Source organism: Plecotus auritus, assembly GCF_963455305.1.
Source record: "Plecotus auritus genome assembly, chromosome: 9".
Taxonomy (NCBI): domain Eukaryota; kingdom Metazoa; phylum Chordata; class Mammalia; order Chiroptera; family Vespertilionidae; genus Plecotus; species Plecotus auritus.
The window spans coordinates 134862060-134885268 of NC_137783.1; the positions used below are offsets into that span (position 1 = coordinate 134862060).

At 48.8% G+C, this 23209-nt stretch overlaps 1 protein-coding gene across 2 annotated transcripts in view; it reads right to left on the reverse strand.

Moving 5' to 3' along the window:
- The window catches only part of DTX4 (deltex E3 ubiquitin ligase 4), a 32390-nt gene that overhangs the window by 8097 nt on the left and 1084 nt on the right, over window positions 1-23209 (reverse strand). Inside the window, exons 1-7 of one of the 2 annotated variants that reach the window (XM_080688192.1) lie at window positions 21589-21660; window positions 14884-15619; window positions 8067-8128; window positions 7550-7711; window positions 5792-5853; window positions 4755-4907; window positions 2062-2223 (exon numbers count right to left, since the gene is read on the reverse strand). In XM_080688192.1, coding sequence (XP_080544318.1) covers window positions 2062-2223; window positions 4755-4907; window positions 5792-5853; window positions 7550-7711; window positions 8067-8128; window positions 14884-15512 — 1230 coding nt within the window. In that variant the 5' untranslated portion in view covers window positions 15513-15619; window positions 21589-21660. Of the gene's footprint in view, window positions 1-2061; window positions 2224-4754; window positions 4908-5791; window positions 5854-7549; window positions 7712-8066; window positions 8129-14883; window positions 15620-21588; window positions 21661-23209 lie in introns of those variants that run through there. The other variant, XM_080688191.1, reaches the window with a different exon arrangement.

Here is a 23209-nt window from a genome sequence, read left to right on the forward strand (position 1 = left end):
ATAATGAGGATACTCCCATAACGGTGGTGACCATGGATTGGGCACCACAGTGCTGTTGTGCCCAGCACCACAATATGCACATATAATGATAGCTCCCATCCTCAGAAAACCCCTGCATAATAGGTTCCTGGCTGCACAGATAAAGAAACTGAGCCAGGAAGGTCATGTGGCTGTCCGAAGTCCCCAGCTAGTGAGGATCAGCAGGAATTGGAAGCCGCCCACAGCTTTTACCGATGGTGCATGTCCTCTTTGCTCTGTAGCTTGGTGATGTACAGTTAATTCCCGCCCCCGCCCCCCACCCCCCCCCGCCCCAACTGGTTGGTCGGTCCCTTGAAGAAGTACTATGTTTTTCATTCAATTCTTTTACAGGCTATCACATCCCCTTGTTTTGTTTCTCCCACATCAAGTCTCACTATTTGAAAGAACCTTGTTTATTTATCTGTTTATTGTTATCCTTCTCCCACTAGATTGGGGACTTCAGGGGAGCAAGGACGGTGTCCATTTTGCTCACCATTGTTTCTCTCGCATCTGGAACATGCCTGGCTCATAACCCACACTCAAATGTTTGTTAAATTAAAGAAAAAAATGGAAAAAGGCAAGGAGGAGAGAGAAGGGGAGGGTGAACTAATAAATATTTACTAACAAAATGAATCCAGTAAGCACCCTAGAGCATTTAGAAAAAGCTTCGATGTGTGACAAAGGAACGCGTCTGTATTGACTGCCAGGAAAATTGTTCAATTTGTTCCTTGGGACCGTCTTTCAAAGAATCAAAAGAGGAAATAAATGCCCACAAAAATCAGAGCCAAGGAATAGCTATCAAATTACAAATGCTAATACCATTTGACAAGGAAATTCCACTTCTAGAAAATTATTCTACAGACATACCCACATGCGTACAAGGTTATTCATTACAGCATTATTTGTTGTAGCAAAAGATTGGACACAATCCATATGCCCATCAAATGGAGACTGTTGAATATGAATTACGGTAGCTTTATACAATGGATTATCACGCAGAGCTGAGAAAGAATGAGGAAGCTCTCTCTATGCGGACAAGGGAAGATATACAGTCTACATTGTTCATTGAAAAATGCAGGGTGCAGAACAATATGTCTAATATGTCACACTTTGTGTAAAAATGGGAGGAGTGGATGCAGTCTGTTGCATGTGCACAAAGAATACGGGAAGGAGAGAAAAGGAAGTAAGCACAATGGTAGAGAGTGGGGGAGGGGGAGACCCCGTAGATGGGGGATGAGAGTGGAAAGAAGACTTTTCAGGGTATAATAATATTAGTCAGTTTGGGCTGCTCTAACAAAATACCACAAACTGGGTGGCTTTCAAACAACAGAAATTCATTTCTCATAGTCCTGGAGGCTGAAAAGTCCAAGATCAAGGTGCCTGCAGACTCAGTGTCTGGTGAGGCTCGACCACATAACCTGTTTGGTTTCACAAGTTCACAACTGGAAAAGAACTTGCTTCAGGATGAATTGTACCTTGAGTCTCATCTCTATCTGATTTAGGTGCTATTTAGATGAGATTTTGGATTTAGACTTTAAAGTCGATGCTTGAGTGAGTTAAGACTTTTGAGTTTGTTGGGATAGAATAAATGTATTCAAGAAGGACATGAGTTTGGGAAGGGCAGGGGTGGAATGCTATAGACTGAAAGTTTGTGTCCCCAAAACTGATATGTTGAAACCTAATCCCCAACAAGATGGTATTAGGAGGTGGGGGTTTTGGGTAGCTGATTAGGTTAGAAGGGTGGAACCTTCGTGAATGGGATTAGTGCTTTATAAGAGAGACCCCAGAAAGCTCCCTCTCCCCTTCCACTGTATGAGGTCACAGCAAGAAGATGGCTGTTTATGAACAAGGAAGCAGGCCCTCAGCAGACATTGAATCTGCTTGCATGTTGACCTTGGACTTCCTAGCCTCAGAAATAAGTTTATGTTGTTTAAAAGCCATCTAGTCTGTGGTATTTTGTTACTGCAGCCTGAATGGATTAAGACAAACATTTACTTACAAATATTTAAAATGATAACAGTTGATGGCTGAGGATGGGCTCACCTGAATGCCAGGGGGGATGCTGTAGATGATCCGGATGGTTTTGCAGTCTGGGTGGCCAGGCAACGAGTGGGGGATGAGGTGGTACTCCATCTTCCCTGGAGGCTGGGTGCCTGTTTTCACCCCATAAATGGTCTTACAGGTTGGACACTGCAAACTGCCATCCTGAGGAGACAAGGCTAGTGCAACCAGACTGGGAAACAGTTTTGGTAATGACCTCCCCACCCAACCCCAAAAGGTACCATAGACAAAGGGCCTGGGGGACAAAATACACCCAAATGAGTAACAGGCCTTAGTTATCCTACCCCCACTTGGCTACCAAGGCTATTTTTGCTTTCTCTAAAGTAGCAGGAGGCAAATTCCACCAATAGCCCCGTACCCCATACTAGGGACATGTAAGAGAGATCCTGTCCTTGAGAGGGAGGCCAGGCTTTGTATTGCACCTCAGGGCTCTGTTGGTGTGTGTGTGTGTGTGTGTGTGTGTGTGTGTGTGTGTGTGTGGAGGAAGTCCGGCTGCTGTGATGTGAGGGGGTCACTGTTTCACAGCAGGGACTGGTGAGGTGTCATCTGAGGGGAAGAGAACCTGGACAGTAAATTCTATCCCCAGATTCCCAAGAAGAAATGGAATGAGAAGAAGGAGTGAGTGCACAGGGAGTATGTGTGTAAAAAATGCTGCTACACAGCTGGGACCAAAGCTCTCCAGGACACCTGCATCTTGTTGGGAAGGCAGGAATCCTCTGTGGAGCTATTTAGGGATATTTCCATTCAAGTTCTACTCATTTAAAGGCATAGCTTGTATTCATGGCAATTACTCCATGTGATCAAGGAACAGGAATCCAAGGCTTGGGGTTAGGAAGGGTCCCACTCTCTGCTCTGGCCTTAACCTGCTTCATGACCTTGTGTAAAGAAACAACAACACCAACACACCCACATGCTTCAAAGTATTAATGCCAAAGAGAATAAAAGATAGTGTCTAAAGAAACATTTTTAAAGAAGCATGGAAATCAATGCAAAGCGGTACTAGATTAATCTTGAATATAAAGGAAAGTATATAAAGGAAAGTCATCAAAAGGAAAATATATTAAGAAATCCCTTTAAGCCCAAAACAACCTCTAAAAATGCAAAATCCCAAAGAAACCTTTTACTTTAGGGTCAGAAAAGTGTGCAAGGGTTCCAGATATGCATCACCCATCAGTGACTGAACATACACTTCCTAAGATATTGAGAAAGGTCCCTAGCACTTTGAAAAATTAATCATAGGGTTACATAAAGATGAAGGGAAAAATTATAGCCATAGTTAACACAAAGGAGGAATCAATTTGAATCAGACTAGTAATAACACCCCATAAACTAGGCATTGTTTTATCTTCATCTTCCAGATGGAAAATGAAATCTCAGAGTTGAAAATCTTGCCCAAGGTCATTCAGCTACTAAGCCAGGGTTCAATCTTGGGTCAGCTGTCTCTCTTGCCTCTACTCTTTCCCACAGAAAGAGAAGCACACAGCTGCCCCCTGAAAGCCAGACATTTTTTTGGATGAGTTAAGAGGTTGGAGGAGATCTGGGAAATCTCAGATCTGAAGCAATTCAAGCTGGGCCTAGAGAAACAAATACAGTTTGAATTCATGGAGATGGGGGTTAAAGGTTATTCCAGGTATAGGAAAGAACACAAGAAAAGGCAAGGACTTAGAAAAAGCTGGGACTTTGTAAGGAGAGAGTTATCATCCAAGGACATTCCCAGATTCCCAGAAACCAGCTCTAATGGGGGGACTACCACACCACCTTCAGTAATGGATAAGACGGGCATCGCAGCCTCCCTGCCTCCAGCAGGGGGATCATCCAGGCTGACCTTGGCAACAGTCCATAATGCCTTTGAAGGGGCAATCATGGGTGTTTGAAAATGTCCAAAGAAAGTGAATTATAAATGGAAATCACTAGTCTTAGAGAAGGAAGGATGATTGGGAAACCCATTAATGCCAGTATGAATGAACACTCACCATGGGCCCAGTGCTGTGATGAGAACTTCCTTCTCCTTCATTGATGGGGCTTATTTCACCTAGCAATGGGCCATGACAATGGACCACTCCCCTCAAAAACCTCAGAGACAGAAGTCTATACCTCTCAGACCACCACACCTAGTGTAGATATTGGGGGGTTGGGTAGCATAGCCCATAGGGAAGGAAAAGACAGGTGTTTTGTTTTTTTGAAAATTTATTTTAATTGATTTCAGAGAGGAGGCGGGGGAGAGACAGAAAAAGATAGAGAGAGAGAGAGAGAGAGAGAGAGAGAGAGAGAGAGAGAGAGAGAGAGGGAGAGAGGGAGAGAGGGAGAGAGAGAGAGTAACATCAAAGATGAGAGAGAATCATTGACTGGCTGCCTCCTTCCATGCCTCAGACTGGAGATCGAGCCCGAAACCTGGGCATATGCCCTGACCAGGAATCAAACTGTGACCTCCTGGTTCATAGGTCGACACATAATCACTGAGCCACACCAGCCAGGCTAAAGACAGGTTTTGCAACATTATAATTTTGTGGAGGACGGATCCTACTGAGAACAGCCAAGATGACCACTCCTGATGCCCTGGGATGCCTTTAAGACTCCCTACATCACCTGGAGCACAACTCCAAGAGAGCCTTCATGCTCCTGCTCCTCCAGGGCCCAGTGTGGAGGTGGCAGTAGCCCCACAGGCTGGCACTCACCTTGTTGCCATTGTTGTACATGGCAACCAGGCAGTAGATGTGGTAGATGTGACCGCATCTGGACAGCTTTCCCACCAGGTCAGGCTTGACTGTTGGCTGTGGGCCCTTGTAGCCTGAGGGAGCTGTGAGGCGCTCCATACAGATGGTGCAGTCCTGGGGGTGGCAGGGGACAGAGCAGACAGGCCATCAAGCCTCTCCCAGCTTGGAAAGTTGGAGCATTCCCATGTTGGTTCCTGAATGATCAGGTGAGCTGTTACTGGTCCTCTTCTAGAAAGCCCACAAACTAGGGTATAGGTGCCTTTGGGAATCTAAATATAGTTTTGTTTTGCTTTACACAACAGAAGAATTCCTGAAATAATTCCTGGTGCCAGTACATGTTAACTTGGAGCTGGCCAACAAAATTGCAGTCTCCTTGTGAGCTGGGACGATACACTGTCCTTCTTTGGTGTCCTTCCATGGCTTGTGAAGGAAATGAATGTCTGCTGATAAGCTTTCTTTAAGCTGAAATTGGGTAAAGGAATTATAATTCTAGTGTACTAGAGGGAGTGCTATTTAAAGAAATCTATAGCAGGGTTTCTCATCCTTGGCACTATTGACATTAGGGGCTGGATAGCCCTTTGCTGCAGCGGCTGTCCTGGGCATTGGAGGGTGTTTAACAGCATCCCTGGCCTCTACCCACTAGATACCAGTAGCATCCCCTCTGCCCACCCCCAAAGTTGTGCAGAACCACCTCTGGTTGAGAACCACTGATCTTCATGCAGCCCATTTTAAAGTCAGTTCCAACTACTCATCATTCTGCTTTTCTTAAATTCATACTGTTATGTTAATGTAGTTTAGATTTAATCAGCTCTTTGCTGAATGGGGAGATGAGAGAGATTAAGCTGCAGCTCAGAGCCCAGGTGGGCGTGCATCTGACCAGTTCTGGACCTGTGAGGACTTAGAAAGCAGCTCTTGCGGCGTGGTGCAAAAACTCTGGAGGAGGAATTGCTGGTGGGTGATGGAGAAGGTGAGCCCTGCCCTGCCTCCCCTGCACTCACCTCATCTGGCGGGTGCCGGACCTTCTGCAGATACTTCTTCAGCACTTCTTCTGGGGTTTTACCTGTGGGGACAGGATGGTCAGTGTGCCACTGAGACTGAGATGAGGGATCAAATAGCCTCACCAAGCTGGACATACCAGAGGAGAACCTTATCAGCCAGGCTTACAGCAGGAGAGGGAAAAAAAAATTCATTCTGCAATGGGATTTAAGAATTTGAAAGGGAATCAGGGGGCAGAAGAGGTAGAGAGGTGGCCTGAGGAGGTAGGAAGTGGTCCCACTTGCCTTTACTTCCTGCATCACTTCCCTGACATCCCCCTGCCTGTGTGCAACAAACCCACTTTTTAGTGAGAAAGACTGAGTGGGTTTCTCTTCCTTATAATCAAAGAGCCTGGCCCTGCCCAAACAATGTGATGAGAGCAGAAATAAAAGATAATCTGTACACTGTTACAGGTTTTAAAAAAATTAGGTAGAATGTGCCAAGCACTGTCTTGATCTGCAATGTGGCATCAAAGTGATATTATTTTCATGGGAAACCAGGAGGTTGTGACCACAGCTTCAGATTCGTCTTCCCTGGCTGTTGACAGTGCGGTCGCTGCCAGCAGATGTAGCCCCGCAGCAGGGAAAGGCTGATGCTCTGGGAAGGACCCTGCCAGGTGCAATGATTGTGGAATTTCTTTGGGGACTGGACCCCTTGGAGACAGCCTAGCCTAAAGGCAGGGAATGAGATGATCCGGCTTCACAAGCAGGCAGAGAAGGAAAAAGGGTCAGTGCCTCCTTAGGCGACTCTTAACTTCTCTAAGCTTCCGTTTCTCACTTATAAAATGGGGAGGAGCAATAGCATCTACTCGAACAGCAGTTTTGACAATTAAATGAGCTAATGGACGTACAGCCCTTTTAGCACATTGCCAGCTAAGGATCCGATATGTGCTATTAATAATAACAGGAAGAGTGGGAAAGTGCAAATTCCTGTCATTTCCTATCATATTATGAGCAAGGCAATCGAGTTCATTTAAGCAGAGAAAGTCTGATAGACTAGAAAAGTAGGACAAGGGTTTGAGGAAGTGGACCGGGCAACAGCCCAAAGCTCAATGCCGGCCCTTCCTTCCCACTGTCCTGCTTCATAACATGTTTGCAAGGTGTGGGCTTAAGTGTGACAGTCAACACATTGAGCCACCAATACCAGTGACCAGAAAGACCAGCCACAGGGCTGAGGCAGGGTACTTTGGTACCAGGGCAGGCACAGGTATTGATCCCTTAGTTGTTGGATTGTGGGCATGTAGGAATGGGGGTTCAAGTGGCCAGAGCGTCTGGGGGCTTGAGAGGGACACAAAACCGTGGCCACTTCCCAACTGTCATGGATGCATTCCAGGACATTCTTGTTGGATACTGGTTGTGACTGGTTTCACTCCAAGTAAAGGGGAAAAAACAGAGGTTCTCGGAGGTCATGACTTGCAAGTGACAAAGTTGGGACTTGAATTTAGTCTATTTTAGTTCCAATTCCAAGGTGGTCTTTCTCTCTAGCATATTTCATTTGTGTCACACTTCATATTTTTATGTTTCTATAATTTTGCTCTGCATTGCTATATTTCTTAAGAAGTCTCCATCTGAGACTATGTGGTATAATCACCAGAACAGATACGAGTTAGGCCTGCTTAGCCTATGCAGAAATTAAGGCACAGAGTGGATAAGCCATGGGGATGACCCTCAGTAGTGGAGGCAGAGCTAGGGACAGAAGCCATAAGCTAAGGAAGTTGATACCTTTCTTGGCTTGTTTTTTGGTGGTCTTGCGGCTTGTATTGGAAACCCCTGGGATGGATTTTATTTCGCTCTTGCTGACGGGGGGTGGGTGGAGGACCAGCTTTGGTGGCCTGGTGAGACACACAGGCAGCCCCGCTGCACTCATGAGGATCCCAGTGATGCCTGGAAGGGCAGAGCAGGAGTCAGGAAGGACTGGAGAGTTAGCTTTCCAACACCCCCTCAACTCCTCCCTCCCCATTAACCTCCTCTCCTCATCTCCACAGAGTTCTCATAACTCAGGGATTCTCTACTTATCCTCCACCTTTCCCAGAAACAGATGCACTCACTCCGCTTCAACAACATGCTTTCCTTTTAGCAATCAATTCTCCCCAAGTTCTTCCTACTCATCCAACCCAACTACTAAAATCCCCATTTGTTTAAATTAACATCCAAATGCTCTCTTTTTTACAAATGCTCACTACCTATTTTGTCATTCATTTTTCTACCTTCACCAAGACTAGCCCAGGGTTTCTCTTACCTGCCAAGGCAGGATTGACAGGACTGGACCCATTTAGGTTCTTCACTGGGACGGTGGGGACCCTGTGAAAGAAAAGAACAGATGTGTTATGGTTTTAACAAGTGGGACAAAATGAGTCAGTGGTGGGACCTCAAAATTTCCCCCAGTGAAGTGCTCCCCTTCCTTACAGAAACTAACTGTCCCTACTAAAGATGCATCAAGTTCTTAGTGTGAACAGTCCTTGTCCCAGCTTATTGCTAGTGGGGGTGGATTTCTTGCAATATTCTGAGAAAGAATTTTCTGAGACTCGCACATGAGGATGAGATATTGTAGAAAGTTTTATTTCCCTGGAGTTTCCAAGGTCCCATTTCCTTCAGTCCAGTCATAGAAGAAGTATAGCTGGGGCTTCAGCAGAGCTAAAATTAAAGCCAGTATCTAGAGTTTCCTTACCATGTTGGAACCAAGTCCAGTCCAACATCAGGCTAGCTTGGTTTAGGGTTCCCGCTTAGTCTATTGTGTGTGGGACCCGCATGGCCAGGGACCATACAGGTAAATACAAGGAAGCCAAGAACCAAGACTCAAGAGCAACAAGAGAGAGAACGCCTTCGTTTAGAGCATTATGTATTCCAAAATTTTCGGGGGCTTGCGCTGGCTCCACCCATTCTGGCCAATCCATGGTTCCCCAGTTTTGACTGACAGGCAAGTATCTTCTCTGGTCACCCCAGCTTTACTGTGTATGCGTCTATCTCCTCTTTGTTGGAACCCTTCCCCCAGTAATCTTCAGGGAATGGGCCAGTGGTTCCCTGGGGAGTGCAAAGTTGCAGCTTCCTAGTGAAGCTGCCCATATGACCATGGCTATAATGTCTGGCCTTCCCTTTGCTCCTTTTTTATTATTAAAAACTAGCTAATTACAAGGGCATCATAGCCAGAGGTGATATCTTCAAAACTAAGTCAGACCATGTCACTCCTCCACTCAGAACCTTAAAACTCAGAGTGGCTCTCCTCAGTTAATTCAAAGTCCCAGCAAGGCCTAACAGCCCTGAATGTTCTGTCCATGCTCCTCACCCCAACCCTCCTCTCTCTGCTCTTCCTCCTATAACTTGCCTCTTTGCCTGTTCCTCCTACATGATTGGCACTTCCGGCCTCAGAGCCTTTGCGTGTGCTATTCCCTCTGCCTAAAATGCTCTTCCACCAGATACATTCCTGGCTCCCTCCTAGAACTCCTTCACTCTTGGCTCACATCTTGCCTTCTCAGTGTGGTTCTTGAGACCATCTTATTTGATACTGTTATCAGCTCATCCATCTTACCCTGGGACCCCCAAACCCTCGTATACTGCTGTGCTTTTAAATTTTTTCCCCCATGGAACTCATAATCTTTTAAAATAAGTTGTTTCTTATTATCTTCCCTTCTAGAATCTAAGCTCTACAAGGGCAAATTTCTTTGTCCATTTTGTTCAGAAGCCTGACACTAGTAGGCATTCAATGAACATTTACTGAAGGAATGAAAGTATAAAGAAAAAGCTCAAACCTTGGTGGACATCAGAGCCACCTAAGAAGCTTTGAAAGAGCCAGAGCCCCAAGCCTGCACTGGGGCACAAGAACTTGCATTTTGACATGCTTCTGTGGAGAGGATGCAGATGCCGCCAATCCCCAGTCCAACGTTTGGAAACCATTGCTCTAACAGCTGTTACTTCTCCCACTCCCTGAGAAATATAAATATCAGGCAAAACCTCCTCCTCTCTCTGTTCCTCTCCCAGCAACTCAAGCCAAGCTGGAGAGGAGACGGCACAGCTGCATGGGAAAGACGAGGTCTCCCGGCGCCAACTAGAAAAATAGGGGACATGTGGGGCTCAGTCTTGCGCCATCTCTCCCCACCCCCTTCACCACCCAGGCTTCCACAGCTGGGCTTGGAGGAAGATGTGGGCTTGGAGAGGCCAATGCACTGGGTCACAGATGACTCCAGGAGCCAGAAAGCCTGAGAAGCCGGCAATTCTGCTATGGGGGCAGGGTGGTGCTGGGAAAACAGGAGGAGGGAAAGAGAGCATGTTGATTCATTTACTTACATTGTTTATTATTTGCTTATTTGGCCATTCATATTGAGCCAGGGACACAGCAGTGAACAAGATAGCCCATGAGCCTTTATCCTTGTGTTATAATCGCTAACATGCACAGAGCCTGCCTTGTACCTGACACGTCTCATTGCTCACAATATGTAAGTCACCCAATCCTTCCAGCAACCTACGCAAGAGGTGTTATTATGATCAACCCTACTTTAATAGGCAGGGAAGCTGAGGCACAGAGTGGTTAAGCCAACTTGATAAAGATCACACAGCTAAGGATCTGAATGCAGGAAATCTGGCTCGAGAGCCCACTGTTTCAGCTGCCTATGACGCTGTGCTCTTATGTCTAAATCATCCGGTCACCTGATACTGCAGACAGAGTACATGAAGCTCAGAGAGTGAAGGAATACACACACATCTAAGAGGTGGCAGAGCTCAGAGGGACCTCAAGGCTGGGCAGTGGATCTGTCTGAGCCCCACATGCCCAGGGGTGCTTCCCTGGTGATGCTGAGTCTTCCAGGGCCCCTGTTCCTGCCCAGGGACCATGACATGTGCACAGCGTTGTGAGAAGGACGTGCAAACAACAGATGTGGGAATATTTGTGTCTCAATAGGCCACTAAGGGATACTTTTCCCCAGAAACTGTCCCTAGGATAAATCAAACCAGATTAGGGGGAGGGGAATTCAAAACAAGGGAATGTAGGCCAGGAAAAGAGCATGGTCTAGAAGATTCTGGACCCTGTGACCTGCTCCTTGGGGACAAGCATGATATGGTGGACCGGGAGCCAGGAAAACTGGGTTCAAATCCCAATCCTGCCAGTAACATGTCATACAGTCCAGTAAGTTTTCTGAGCCTCAGCATCATTATCTATAGACCTGTGAAGATCTGGGGTTAGAAGATGCTAAGGAGATTTTCTGACACTTTCCCACCCCAGTACTCAAGAACTCAGTCCTCCACCCTCAGCTGAGTCGCTTCCTCACAGGGGCTGCTGAGGCTGGGAGTGGAGGTCTGGCCTCCTGTGTCTGTCCTGCTCCCCACCAGGGGGCAGCACCCCACCCAGCCCCGCACCTGCCTGACCCCTTCACCACTCCAAGGCCCCCACTCCCGCTGATAAGTAGTTGTGATCTGGGTGACAAAAGCTACCTTTGTTCCCACAAACTGGACTGGCAGGTTTCCACACCCAATCTGCTTAACCAGGAAATATTCCAACCTGCACAGCAACCCCCCAGGCAGCCCAAGAACTCTGGGTAGAGGCAAGTCTGGAGAGAGGGAGGGTCTGCACGTGAGGCCTGGGACTCCTGTGAACACTGTGGGAGAGGTGGGTGTCCCTGCTATGCCAGGAAAGGGGCAGCATGGCAGAAGGGTTTGTCACTGGATTCTGGTGGCACTGGGACTTGGGGAAGAAGGGGCTATTTGTTTATGAAATACAGAAGGGTATATAGGAAGGAGCCCCTCCCCCAGCCAAGGGGCCTGGAAGTCTCCTTCCAATCCAGCTGAGCAGCGACATGTGCCTTTGGAAGGGCCACCACAGCCTCTCTGCTCTTGCTGACTGGGGCCCCTGTGAGGATGGAGGATCTGGAGCAAATACTTTGTAAATAGCCAAGCCCTCTGCAAATTTGGGTGATTATTTACATTTTTGTTTCCCAACTGTAAGAGGAAGTTGGGCTTGATACAGTCTTCTCCTGCTGTAATAGTCCAATTTTCTCAGGTTCTTGAGGGCATCAAGTGTAAAACGTCAAGTTGAGCGTTGGGCAGTACTTAGGATTGTCCAGTTAGCAAAACTGGCCATCCCTCCCCCACTGTTATTGGTTTAAATGAGAACCATGGAGACTGGCCCATATAGTCCACACTGGTCACACCCTGTTGGAGCTCCAGCTCCATATGCCTGAACCTTCCTTCTGGAAATTAGCAGCCCGGTGGCAGGCATGCTTCCGCGTCCTCCAGGCAACTCAGCTCAGCCAAAGCTGTCTGCCTAACCACTTGTTGACCAATTAGAAGACAATTCCTCTGCCCCCATTCTATTGGGTTGATCCCAGGTACGGAGGGTGCAAGTTTTAATTTCTGTCCCTAAAATATAAAATTAGGAAAAGAGAAGAGCTGGTAAGGTGGCAGGAGAGGGGAATCGAAGACGGGAGAACAGCTCTGCAGATGCCCTGGTGACAGCCAGTGTTTCTCTTGGAGTCATGAGCCAACCCAGGAATCCTCAGGCAGAACAATGGTCTTGTCTCTCCAGCAACCATGGCCTCACTGGAGATAGAGAAGCCTTAATTCTGGAGCAGAGGGCCAGAGGGGCAACTCTCGCCCTCCCCTGTACAACCCCCCTCTCTCTTCTCTTTAGAAGCCCCCTGCTTGTGTCCCTGAATAATTCACAGGGTCTTTTGTTCCCCCCAAACCCTTCTCTCCATCCCACCTCTCCCACCCTCCCTGGTCTTCTTTTTTCCGTGGGAAAGTTTCTTGAAGAGGTCATGGGCAGCGAGGAGTGTGGGGAGGGGCCACTGGACGACAGAAGGTCGATGGCAATGCCAGACAAAGGGAATAAACACGCTAATTAAATGGCCAAGAAAGACTGGAGCAGAAGATGGTAGTGAGGGTGAGGGAGGTGGTAAGAGGTGAAAAGAAAAGGGCTGGAAGCTAGGGAGGGGCCTCCCTTGTCAGGAAAACAGAGCAGAGAAAAAAACAACTTGTTTCTATAGCTCTTTTGAAACTGCACTGGCCGGCCCTCCAGCCTATTCTCTCACTCCAATTCTACTGGCTGGCAGAGGGAATAAAGCAGAGAGATAAAGAGCTGCCGACTCCCTCATTGGGATTTAAAGCGATCTGGGGTTCCTTTCCCTCAATTATGGCATGGGGTCACTTGGCATTTGTCAAGGGCACCAGAAATGAGGTAAGGCTGCTCAGCTTTGGGTTCAATTCAACAGCTACATAGTGCATATTCAATAGATACCTGAGAATAATTGTAATAACAACAATAGCAGCTAATTCTGACCCAACTCTTACTATGTATCAAGCATTGTGCTAAATCTATACACCAAATATTTCATTTAATCCTCATGATAACCCTATAAAGAAGGTGTTATTATTACCCCCATTTTACAGATGAGCAAAATGAAGACAGAGGATGCAAAACATACCCCAAGTTACAGAGCAAGGAACTTGGGTTCCAGTCTAGGCAGTTGGGTTCTGGAGGCTGGGTTCTTTCGAGCGCCAGTAATCACCCTGAATTCTGTTAGAGGCCCCGAGGATGCTACTGTGTGACAGTGAATAGAAACTGAGTGGAGGCACTGTTTAGGTACCCAGTGCCCTCTCCCACATACTTCTTCCCACTCAGAGGAAGTCATATGAAAATCCCAGCATCTGACCAGTATTTGACTATTTGTTCATTGCTTTTGCATAACCGAGGAGCCAGACTAAAGCAAAAAAAAAAATAATAAAAATAACAACACACCAAAGCAACAACAACAGTGGATTAGGAGACTAAAACCTAGGTTCCCAGCCCACTCTGTGTGTAACACACAGCTGTGGGGCTCTCCTTGGGGAGTTAATGCATGCCTGACACTTGCATCACAGGGCAAGGGAATGGGATAATGCTGGGGAGTGCACGTGGTGAAGGTTTTCATGACGACCCATGGGGTAGGCAGGGCGAGCATGATGATCCCCATTTCACACACGAGGAAACTGGACCTTGCTGAGATTCTGTGGCTTGCCCAGTGGCAGAGGAAGGTATACCCTCCGTCTATGGTATACCCTCCTTCACTCCTCCCAGGGCTGAATATCCATGTGTACAGATCACCCTCTGGGCAGCCTGAATTTCACACTCAGGTGTCCAGTCAACCCTAACTGCCTGGGGCTCCTGGGCTATAGGCCAGGTGCCTCTGGAGAAAGGGAAATTGGGTGACTATGAGAAGCCAATCTCATAAGAAACCTGGGCTGGCAGGCAGAGGCTGTGGGCACTGCATGGCGCTGGGTCTCTCCCATGTTATGGTCAAGCAGACCAGGAAGATCATAAAAAGCAATACTCATAAAACATACGCCATCACCAGCTTGTCACAGGAGTAACTGAGACAATGCAGGGAATGTGTCCAGCACATGGTAAGGACTCAGTAATGTGGGCTGTTATTCCAATCCGAAGGCACCCCTCCAGCTGCCAGACAGACCAGAGAAAAGGGACAAGGCCTTGTTTGGCACCTACTGTATGCCAGGCTCTGTGGTGTAGAAGGGGCCCCTCAGAGTCACAAAGAGTCTGGCTCTGCTGTCAGACTTTCTGAAGTGTGAATCCTTGTCTCCGACCACGATTAGCTACCTGCCCTTGAGCAAGTTAACTGGTAGTGTCTTCATGTGTAAAATGGAATCAAGCTGCCTACTTCACAGAGCTGCTGTGAAGGATTAAATGAGGTAATAATCTTCCCCGTGCAGCGCCCCCCGCCCCTGAAACTGGAACACCGAGGGTGCAAAATTAATGTGGCCTACTATTACAATCACACCTGATCTCTTTAGTCCTCACAGCAACCCCGATGTGGGTATGGCTGCCAGAACTCACAGAGGAGGAAGTGAGGGCTGTGATGTGAGGGACTGCCCCATCTCAGGGCCAGTAAGAGGCAAAGTCTCCATTAGAATCGCCCCAAAGGCCGAAGCCTCCTCATCCACCTGCAGCCAGGGTGGTAGGACAAGATGACAGGGAGCGGAAAGCCCTGGCGGCCCCTCCTCCATCTCTGATGGGATGTCAGTCGTTAGCTCTGCCTGGGGCATAGAGACTCAGAGGCAGCCATGCAAGCACCTACCCAGAGGCGATCAGCACCCGGGACTGCGCCATGGCCAGCCGCTGCAGGTTGGTCCGATTCAAGGTCGCCAGGGCCACCCTTCCTGTCTTGCCGTTGGCTCCCGGGGGGCTAGCAGGAGAGCCCGCAGCCGCCCCTGCCAGAGTGCTGGCGGCCTGTCGCTGGATTGCCTGGGATGGGGCGGTCTTCACGGGGCCTCGGATGGTGCCCGTGCTGTCCAGGAGCTTGGCCCCAGGTCCTGGTGGTGGTTGGGGTAGCTTGACCGCTCCGGATGGGGGCATGTTCTTGCGGGCTCCTGGAGGCTGCGGGGGCCCGGCTGCCTTGACGCTCATCACCAGGACGCACTGCGGGCAAGAGCAGGGTGGGCCTGGTGGTGAGGCAACCGATCCCGCGGATCCGGCTGATCTGGCTGATCCCGGGCTGGCCGGCCAGAACTGGGCCTTGGGCAAGGTGCCCGTGACCATGGGGTAGATGAGGTCCAGACGCCGGCGGACGCGGCGCTGGCGATGGGTCTGCCGGTTGATCTGGCCCATGGTGCTGAAGTCAATGACGTAGCTAAAGCCGATGGAAGTGAGGTCGATCCAGGGGTGCTGCCTCTCGTAGGCGTGTTGGATGGTGATGCCCACTTCCATGTCATAGGGCGTCCAGGAACCGTTGTCGTTCTCCCACTCCCATACCACGCCCTTCCCGGGGGCTGAAGACGGGTCGTAGTAGTTGCGGCGAACTGGGCGGAGGGTCCCTGCCAGAGGGGGATAGAGGAGAGAGGGTCAAGGTCAGCAAGGAAAGAAACGGGATTCTGTTTCATTCATAGGCAAATATTAAATGAGTCCTACTGTGTGCCAGGCACTGGGCTGCCTGTTGAGATATCAGCTTTGAATGAGACTCATTCCTGTCTCTTAGGAGTCCATAGTCACACCAGGGTGAAAACAGATGAGTTATAAGGCAAAGGATCTGGGAGGCAGTGCGCTGTCAGAAGGAGCAACTCCTGGCTTGGAGTGGGGACACCTTGATCTGCAGCCAAGTTTGTTCCTTTACTAGCTAATACAGACCCCTCAGCCTCCTTTTCTCCCCTGAGAAACAGGATGGTTCCTTTGCTGAGTTTTTGTGAAAAGTAAGTGTGACTCCTAATTAACTCAACAAATACGCACCTGTACATGCCAAGTTCTGCATTTCTCTTGGCCCTAAGGTACATAATGCCTTTGACACCCAGTAGGTGCTCAGAAATATCATATCCTTTCTCCCCTATCCCTCTAAATGTTCCTGCCTTTAGGGTTAGGGATGAAAAGAACACAGGGCCATGGAAACCTAGAGGGCAGAGGAAGACTCTGCCTCTGTCGGGGAAGGCTGCCTAGAAACGGTGGTCACTGAGCTGGCCGGTTATTGTGAGAAGAGAAAGGAAAATCGGGTTGAGAGCACACCCCCAAATTTCCCAGCATTAACTCTTATATCAACAACAATAATGGTCATAAGAATAATTTTCTATGTATCAAATGTCTTTCTTTGAAGAAACTCAAACCCTCCTAAAGAGATCATCTTCATTGGTACAATCTTGCTCCCAAGTAGGGGTTAAGGATAAGGATGAGGCCAAGGTCATTGCAGGGAAACAGTACAGCAGAAATGAGCCTGTAGGACAAGAAGGGTATACTAAACCTCTAACTGTTGCCTCTTTCTCCCCTACCTACCCCCAACCTGAGTTCAGACTTCATTTCATGGATATCATCAAGACTGCAGATACCCAGCTCAAGGCAGGGTGGGGAAGCTGGTGAGACCTCCAGGGTGGCTGGAATCGCCAAATCTGTCATCTTGAGCCCTAGCCATCAAAGTGGTGGGAAAAGGCTCCCCTTCTCCGGCCTCTGACTCACCCCTCCTCCAACCCAGAGGAAGACACCAGGACTTGGGACAGAATCCCATTCAAGGGGGGAAGAAAAGGAACAATGGCTATTCAGGCCTTTGCCAGGGTCATAACCCACCCCCCTCCAATCTCCAACCCCCTTAATGACCCAAAACATCAACATTCAGAGGCAGGAGGGAGAGACAGAACAATTCCCTATTCAGAAGCAGGACCTCTGCTGGGGGACATGGGGTAGCTAGCAGGACAGGAGGAAGCGGGGAGGCAATAGTGCCCTGGTTTGCCTCTATTTCCTTCCTAAGTAGCCAGCTCACTGGGGAACAAAGAACACAGGCTTTGTGTCCAACAGCAGAGGACCCACCCCTTCCAGCTGTGTGATTAAGCCTCAGTTTCCTTATCTGTTTGGAATCCAGGGAAGCTACTTCAAAGGGTGAATTTGAGGATGAAATGTAGAAAAGAATATAAAGCACTGAAATAACACCTGTCACATGGCAAAAGCTCAAGAAAAGTTGGTGATTATTATTTTTTTCTACTATTTGTCGGAACAGGATGGAGGAGGAGGAGAAAGAGAAATTTTATATATAACTCATATTTGTACAATTCATGTGATCTTCGTGGCAATCCTATGAAACACCTTTCAGAGATGAGGAAATTAAGTTTACAGAGCTTAAATGACACTCTTTGTATTCCTTCCAGGCAGCAGAGACAATGTACTTGACCAATTTTCACAGATGTGCTTAGAGCTTTTATTTATTTATTTTTTACACCAGTGTTACCAGTCCCAGAGATGTCTGGGAATTGCCCCAGAGCTTCTGGAGATCCTGGCTCCTGGCTCCTGCACAGTCCCAGGTTTATCTTCTTACGTGCTTGTATTGCCTCCACTCCTGATAAATAGATACCCCTTTACCCTCATGGGTTCCCTCAGAGTTCCTGGACCTCCTCCCCTACTATTCCCTTCTATTGAAATGCCCCCCTTTGCTTTAAAAAAAACAAACAAAAAACTATTGAAATTCTCCTATGCCATTTACCATCCATCCCTTGAAAGGTTCTCCTAGTTAGGAAGTCTGGGGTGCACCAGGGTCTCTTTTCATGCCGGCGCCTTACGTGAAAGCATAGACACACAGTGTAGGTCTTTGCTTTCTAGTGCCCACTGCAGTGCCTGGCAATAATGAGGGCTCCATAATGTGCTGTGATTGATCGATGGCTTCTGGCTACTTTGACATTCCATTATTTGCCTCAACTGCTGAGTACCCACTAGTGCTGTGAGGAATGCCAAGACCTAGACACTCCTCAAATAGCTTACAGTCTAAAACAAGACAGGTATGCTAATGACTATTTATGAGGCAGAATAGCCACAGGAAGGGTGCCAACAAAATGCATGTTGGCAGAAAATCTGACCACATCCTTAATGCTTAAATGCTTTTCGTGACTTCCCCTGAGTTCAGCACTGAGATCGCTTACCCCCACTCTGCTCACATTTCTGCTACCCCAGTCTCCTTCACTCTCTGTCCACTGCCATGCTTCTCTGGACCTTTACATAATGCTGGTCCCTCCCCCAAACACTCAGGCAATCCTCCTCACTGCTCATCCTTGATTTCCTCTATGCTGCCTTGACCAGGTCAAATTCCCACTCCTATTTTTCTTATAGCATTTATCTTGATGTACAATTACACATTTATTTGTGTGGTTAATTTGATGAAAGTCTGTCTCCCTCCACTGGACTCCCAACCCCACAATAGTGGGCATCCGGGTGTTTGCTCAGGGCTGAATCCCCCAATGCTTGGAATATCCTAGGGGCTCAATAAATATCAATTAAATATTAAATAAAGGAATGATGGTTTGGAGAACATTTTAAGAAATGGATGATAAATAGCATAAGACCTGCATATAAGGAGAATTTCAATAGTCAGACATGACAAAGGACTGCTAAGCTGTCATGGATTTTTTTTGTTCACAATAAGGAGCCAGTGAAGTTTGTGACACAGAGAAGTGACAAGTGCAGAGCAGGTCTGTTAATTGTGTCTAAGTGAGAAGTAATGAGGGTGTTGGCAGTGAAAATGAAAAGGAGGTGACAGGTCAGAGGGACCCTACAGAGAGGAAATGGGTAGGACTTGACCATGAGGAGCTGAATGCTTTCCAAGAGCAGTTCCAGGATCACTTGCTTCAGAATCTTTAGGGGTAGAATAACTTCCAGCCTTGGTGCGGGGGCGGGGGGGGGGACCCCTGAGTTCCCATGCACACTAAAGTTCCAACTGCTGGGCCACATGGTCTATGTGTCTGCACATGCCTAGCCCCCAAGTATGACTCTGAATGACAGAATGTGTCAAACAGTCCTGGGGTTTTGACCATGGGCAAGTGGTAAAATGGAAGCACCAGTAACAGGCAGAGGGGTGTCAAGATGAAGAGCTGGGTTTGGAAGGAGAAAATGTTGAGTTCAGTTCAGTCCTAGCAGGTTTAATTACAGACAGAAGGCAGACCTCAGAACCAAAGTTGTGGGACAAAAGAGATGGTGGGATTTAATTCTCTGATTATTTTCTGAGGCCGTTCCATCTGGAATGGGCTAGCCCTGGACCTTCTATAATCAGGACTGTGAACTAGATGATCTGAGGAAATCCACTGGGTCCTAAGGTGCAGTGACCCAAGGAAAAGGCCTCTAATGGGATAGCGATAAAGGATGTTCCCAGACTAAGGAGGAAGAAAGAGAAAGAAAGTCCGTTTTTCTTGGCAACTCAGACACCTGCTGCTCAAAGCACCTAAGGTATTTCAGCTTCTGGAAAGTGGAAGACAACACTTTCTAAAAATGACCTGAGGTCTCTAGGGCATTTCACCCACATCTATGCAACACTGTGTTAGAGCATCTACTCTGTCCAAGAAATCCCCTCACCCTTACTAGAATGATCCATGAGGGCAAAAACTTAGGTACTTAGGTATTTGTTACTGCTACACCCCACATGCCTAGAACAGCACCTGCATGAAGCAGGTGCTCTATAGGTGTTCACCACATAAAGGAGTAGAGCATAGAACACTTGATTTGGAACCTCAGCTTCCCCATTGACTGTCTATAAACCTTTGAATAACTTAATCTCTTTCAACTTGCTTCCTTTCCTATAAAATGGGAACAATAGGTCTTTCATAAGGCTCTTGGAGAATTAAACAAGATAATGTGTGCAATGTGCTTGGGGCATCTCTATATTGTAACTGTCATGTGGTCATCATGCCCTTTGCCTCCTCCATTCCTGTGCTCACAGAGGATGCAGGGTATTGTGGGACCCTAAAAATCAGCTTCATCAGCTTCTGTCAACCCTTTAATCTCTCTCTATCTGACCCTCTCACCACATGAAAGTCATAAAACAGGCCACAGCTGCGGAGAAATCTCTGAGCTGGAAAGATCCTTCCCTCACACCGCATAGCTTCTAAGTAGCAGCATCACTGGAGGAGGGGCCAAACCCATTCACGTGCTGATCTGCATGATGGGAAGAAAGGAGCCACAAGGAATCTTAAGCCTGTTTTTCATTCTGCAGAGGAAAATGAGGCCTGAGCAGTGAAGGGACTTGCTCAAGGTCACACTGTAAGCCAGTGAGTCTGAGATGAGAGGCTGAGTCATGTCTCCCCCTCCCAGTCTGGGTGTTCCCCTTCCATCCTGCTGCCTGGGCCTTGGAGATGGCAGCGATCAGGTGCATTGGAAGATGTGGAGGAAAGTGATGCTGAAGTACAGAGTTCCAGTCACAGTCCAAATGACTGTAGGTGAAGAGGACCCAACCAAGGCCTTTGGAAGCAGCCAAGACCCAGCCGCCCCATCTCTTCCCTTCTTCCAGATTCTCTAGCCCCAAATGCTTAGAGGAGACCAGCATGGAATGCAAATAAGCTCCGACTGGGAGGCTGTCTGGGGAAGAAATGTCCAGGGCAAACAGAGGCGGCCGAGGGTGTCTGCAACCTCCTAGGAATCTCCTTGGAGACAGGCTGGATGAAGTCGGAGCCCAGGAAAGCTGAGAGTCTGAGGACTCCCTTGGCATTAGGGCAGGCTACTTCTAAAAAAAACAAAGCTCCCATCTCAGGAAATGTCCCCACATAGAGGCGCCAACAAAAAAAGCGAGGAATCGCCTCTACACAGGGGACTTCCAGCTCTCCTTTGTTTATGGGGATGTTTCTGGTTCCCCGCTTCAAACTATGGCTTAGGGGACAGTGGGTAATTTAATTAAACATTGCCAGGGCTTGGCCGAGGTTGCCTGGGAGCTGGTGGTTTAAAGTTCCTACCCTGTCATGGCCTCATCAATGAGCTATATTGAGAGGAACTGTGTGTCTGTTGGTGGAGAATGGAGAGGAGGGGGCTCCAAGTCCAGAAACCCAGAGGTCCTATTCTACTTTGACAAGCTCTCTGACAGACCCAGCATTCCTGGGAATTCAGCCCAGTGCCTCTAGCACCCAGTGCAGGGCCTGGCACTGAGGAGACAGACAAGAATGCGAAACACACCCTGAGGCAGTCTTTAAAATGATCCAGGGCCAGCTCTCTGCCTCTGGTCTAAAGTCTGCAGAGCACCAGCAAACTCTTACCCGAGGACAGGCCACCCACCACCTGGTGCCTAGCCTTGGATTAAATGGAGCACCAGGTAGTGGTCAGCCTGTCCTTAGGGAATAGCGATCAGACCTGGGGGAGGTGGCTTCTATCCTTCAACCCAGTTTTCTCCAGAACTTCACTTCTCTAGAAAGGGCCCTTCAGGGCATGACCCTTTCTAGGTACCATTTCCTTAATCACCGATTAAACTTTCTCCTTTCCCAAATGTGAGACAAGGGCGGGGACCTTTAGGTCACCAGGGTGGCTCTCCTTGTGCTGCAGAGACTTAGTTTCAAAAAGCTCACACCTGCCTGTTTATTTTGAGCAGGACTGGAATTCCCTGTCAGGTGTCTTAGCTGCTGGTCTTCCTGGTATCTCATCTCCATGGCTCAGCTGTCTCCCTCTCCAGACACATACCCACCCCCCAATCTGAGGCCTCTGCTCTCACCTCCACAACCTCTGTCCAAATCACACAATTACACAATTACATTCCCTCTCTCCACCTCAGCCACACTTAATCCTCTTTCTCAGTCTCCCTTGTCCTCCTTACTCCCTCTTCCTCTCAGCCATCTGAGCTCCACCTCCCTCCCTTTTCCACCAGGGTTTAAGCCACCTCTCCCCTCCCCACATGGTAACACTTCTGGAAGCCTTTCCCCTGAAAACTTTACTCACAGGGCTGGTATCTGCAAAATCTTTGGCAAAGAGGTTGTTGGGAGTCATGACTAAAGATGGGACAGGAGGGTGGAAAGTTACCTCTTTCCCACGAAAATCCTAATTAGCACACAGGATGTGGGGCTTTCCAAGGGGGCTGAGATGCCCAGCTCCAACAGCTGTTCTCTGGCCGTCTGGGACTCTCTCAGTCTGCCTCTCTAGTCCCTCCTCCCCACACCTGCCTCTCCAGGCTCCTCTGCACATTCTCGGGGAAAGCCCAGCCAGAATTCCAGAAACACCCCCCCCCCCCGCCCCCCATGAGGAGACAGACTTGTCCCAAGTCATCAACTAAGTCTGGACACACTGGGCCAAGCAAAGAGGCAGCTCTGCCCTGCCCCTCCGCCAAGGACCCGCCACCCTGACCTCCTCCCTGCCGCCTCTCTTCCTTGCTCTGATGGGAAGGCTGGTCAGCTGGGAAGTGAGACTGTGGTGGCCACAGTGGCAACTTGCATCTCACGAGAAGATTGTTTGTGGTCTGGGAGGCAGGAGTGTCCCTCACAGTCGACGGTTTAAGGAGGAAGCTTGGGGGCAGTTTCTCCTTAGGAATCCTCCTCCTCCTCCTCCTCCTCCTCCTCCTCCTCCTCCTCCTCCTCCTCCTCCTCCTCCTCCTCGGACAAAGGGAGCGGAGCGGCTTCCTTGCCAGGCATTCCGAGCCCGGTGCCTCCCCCCTCCCCCCCCCCCCCCCCGCGCTGCTCCCTCTTTCCATCTGTTGGGCCTGTTGCTTCAGCCCTGGGACTGCACGAGCAGCCGAGCAGCCGCACCGGCGGATGCCACGGCATCCAGGGCGCTTCAAGCCATGGAATCCCTCAACTCCAGTCTCCGCTCCCAGGGAGCCCAGCCCTTTCCCATGGAGACTACCGCTAGAGCCTCCGGGGAATCTCGGCTGCCTTCCCCAGTTCCCACACCCAGCACCCCGCTGTGGGAAGGCAGCCCACACAGGAGGGGCAGAGGCAGTAACGTGGGTGAGAAGGGGGATGTGCGGCAGGCCCAAGGGTGCCCGGGGCAAAGCAGGGTCAGCCGAGGTGTGGGCGATGGGAGCAGGAAGCCTTTACTAGGGGCTGGGATTGCTTGTGGCCGAGGTGGCGCCACAGCTTCCACAGGGGAGGACCGGGGTCCAACCAGCGCTTAAAAGGGGGCGTAAAAGAGGAGTTGTTTGGGGCTAGGGTGCAGCTGGGTTTGCATAACCAGAACACTGACACTAACTGCTTGGGGTTTAT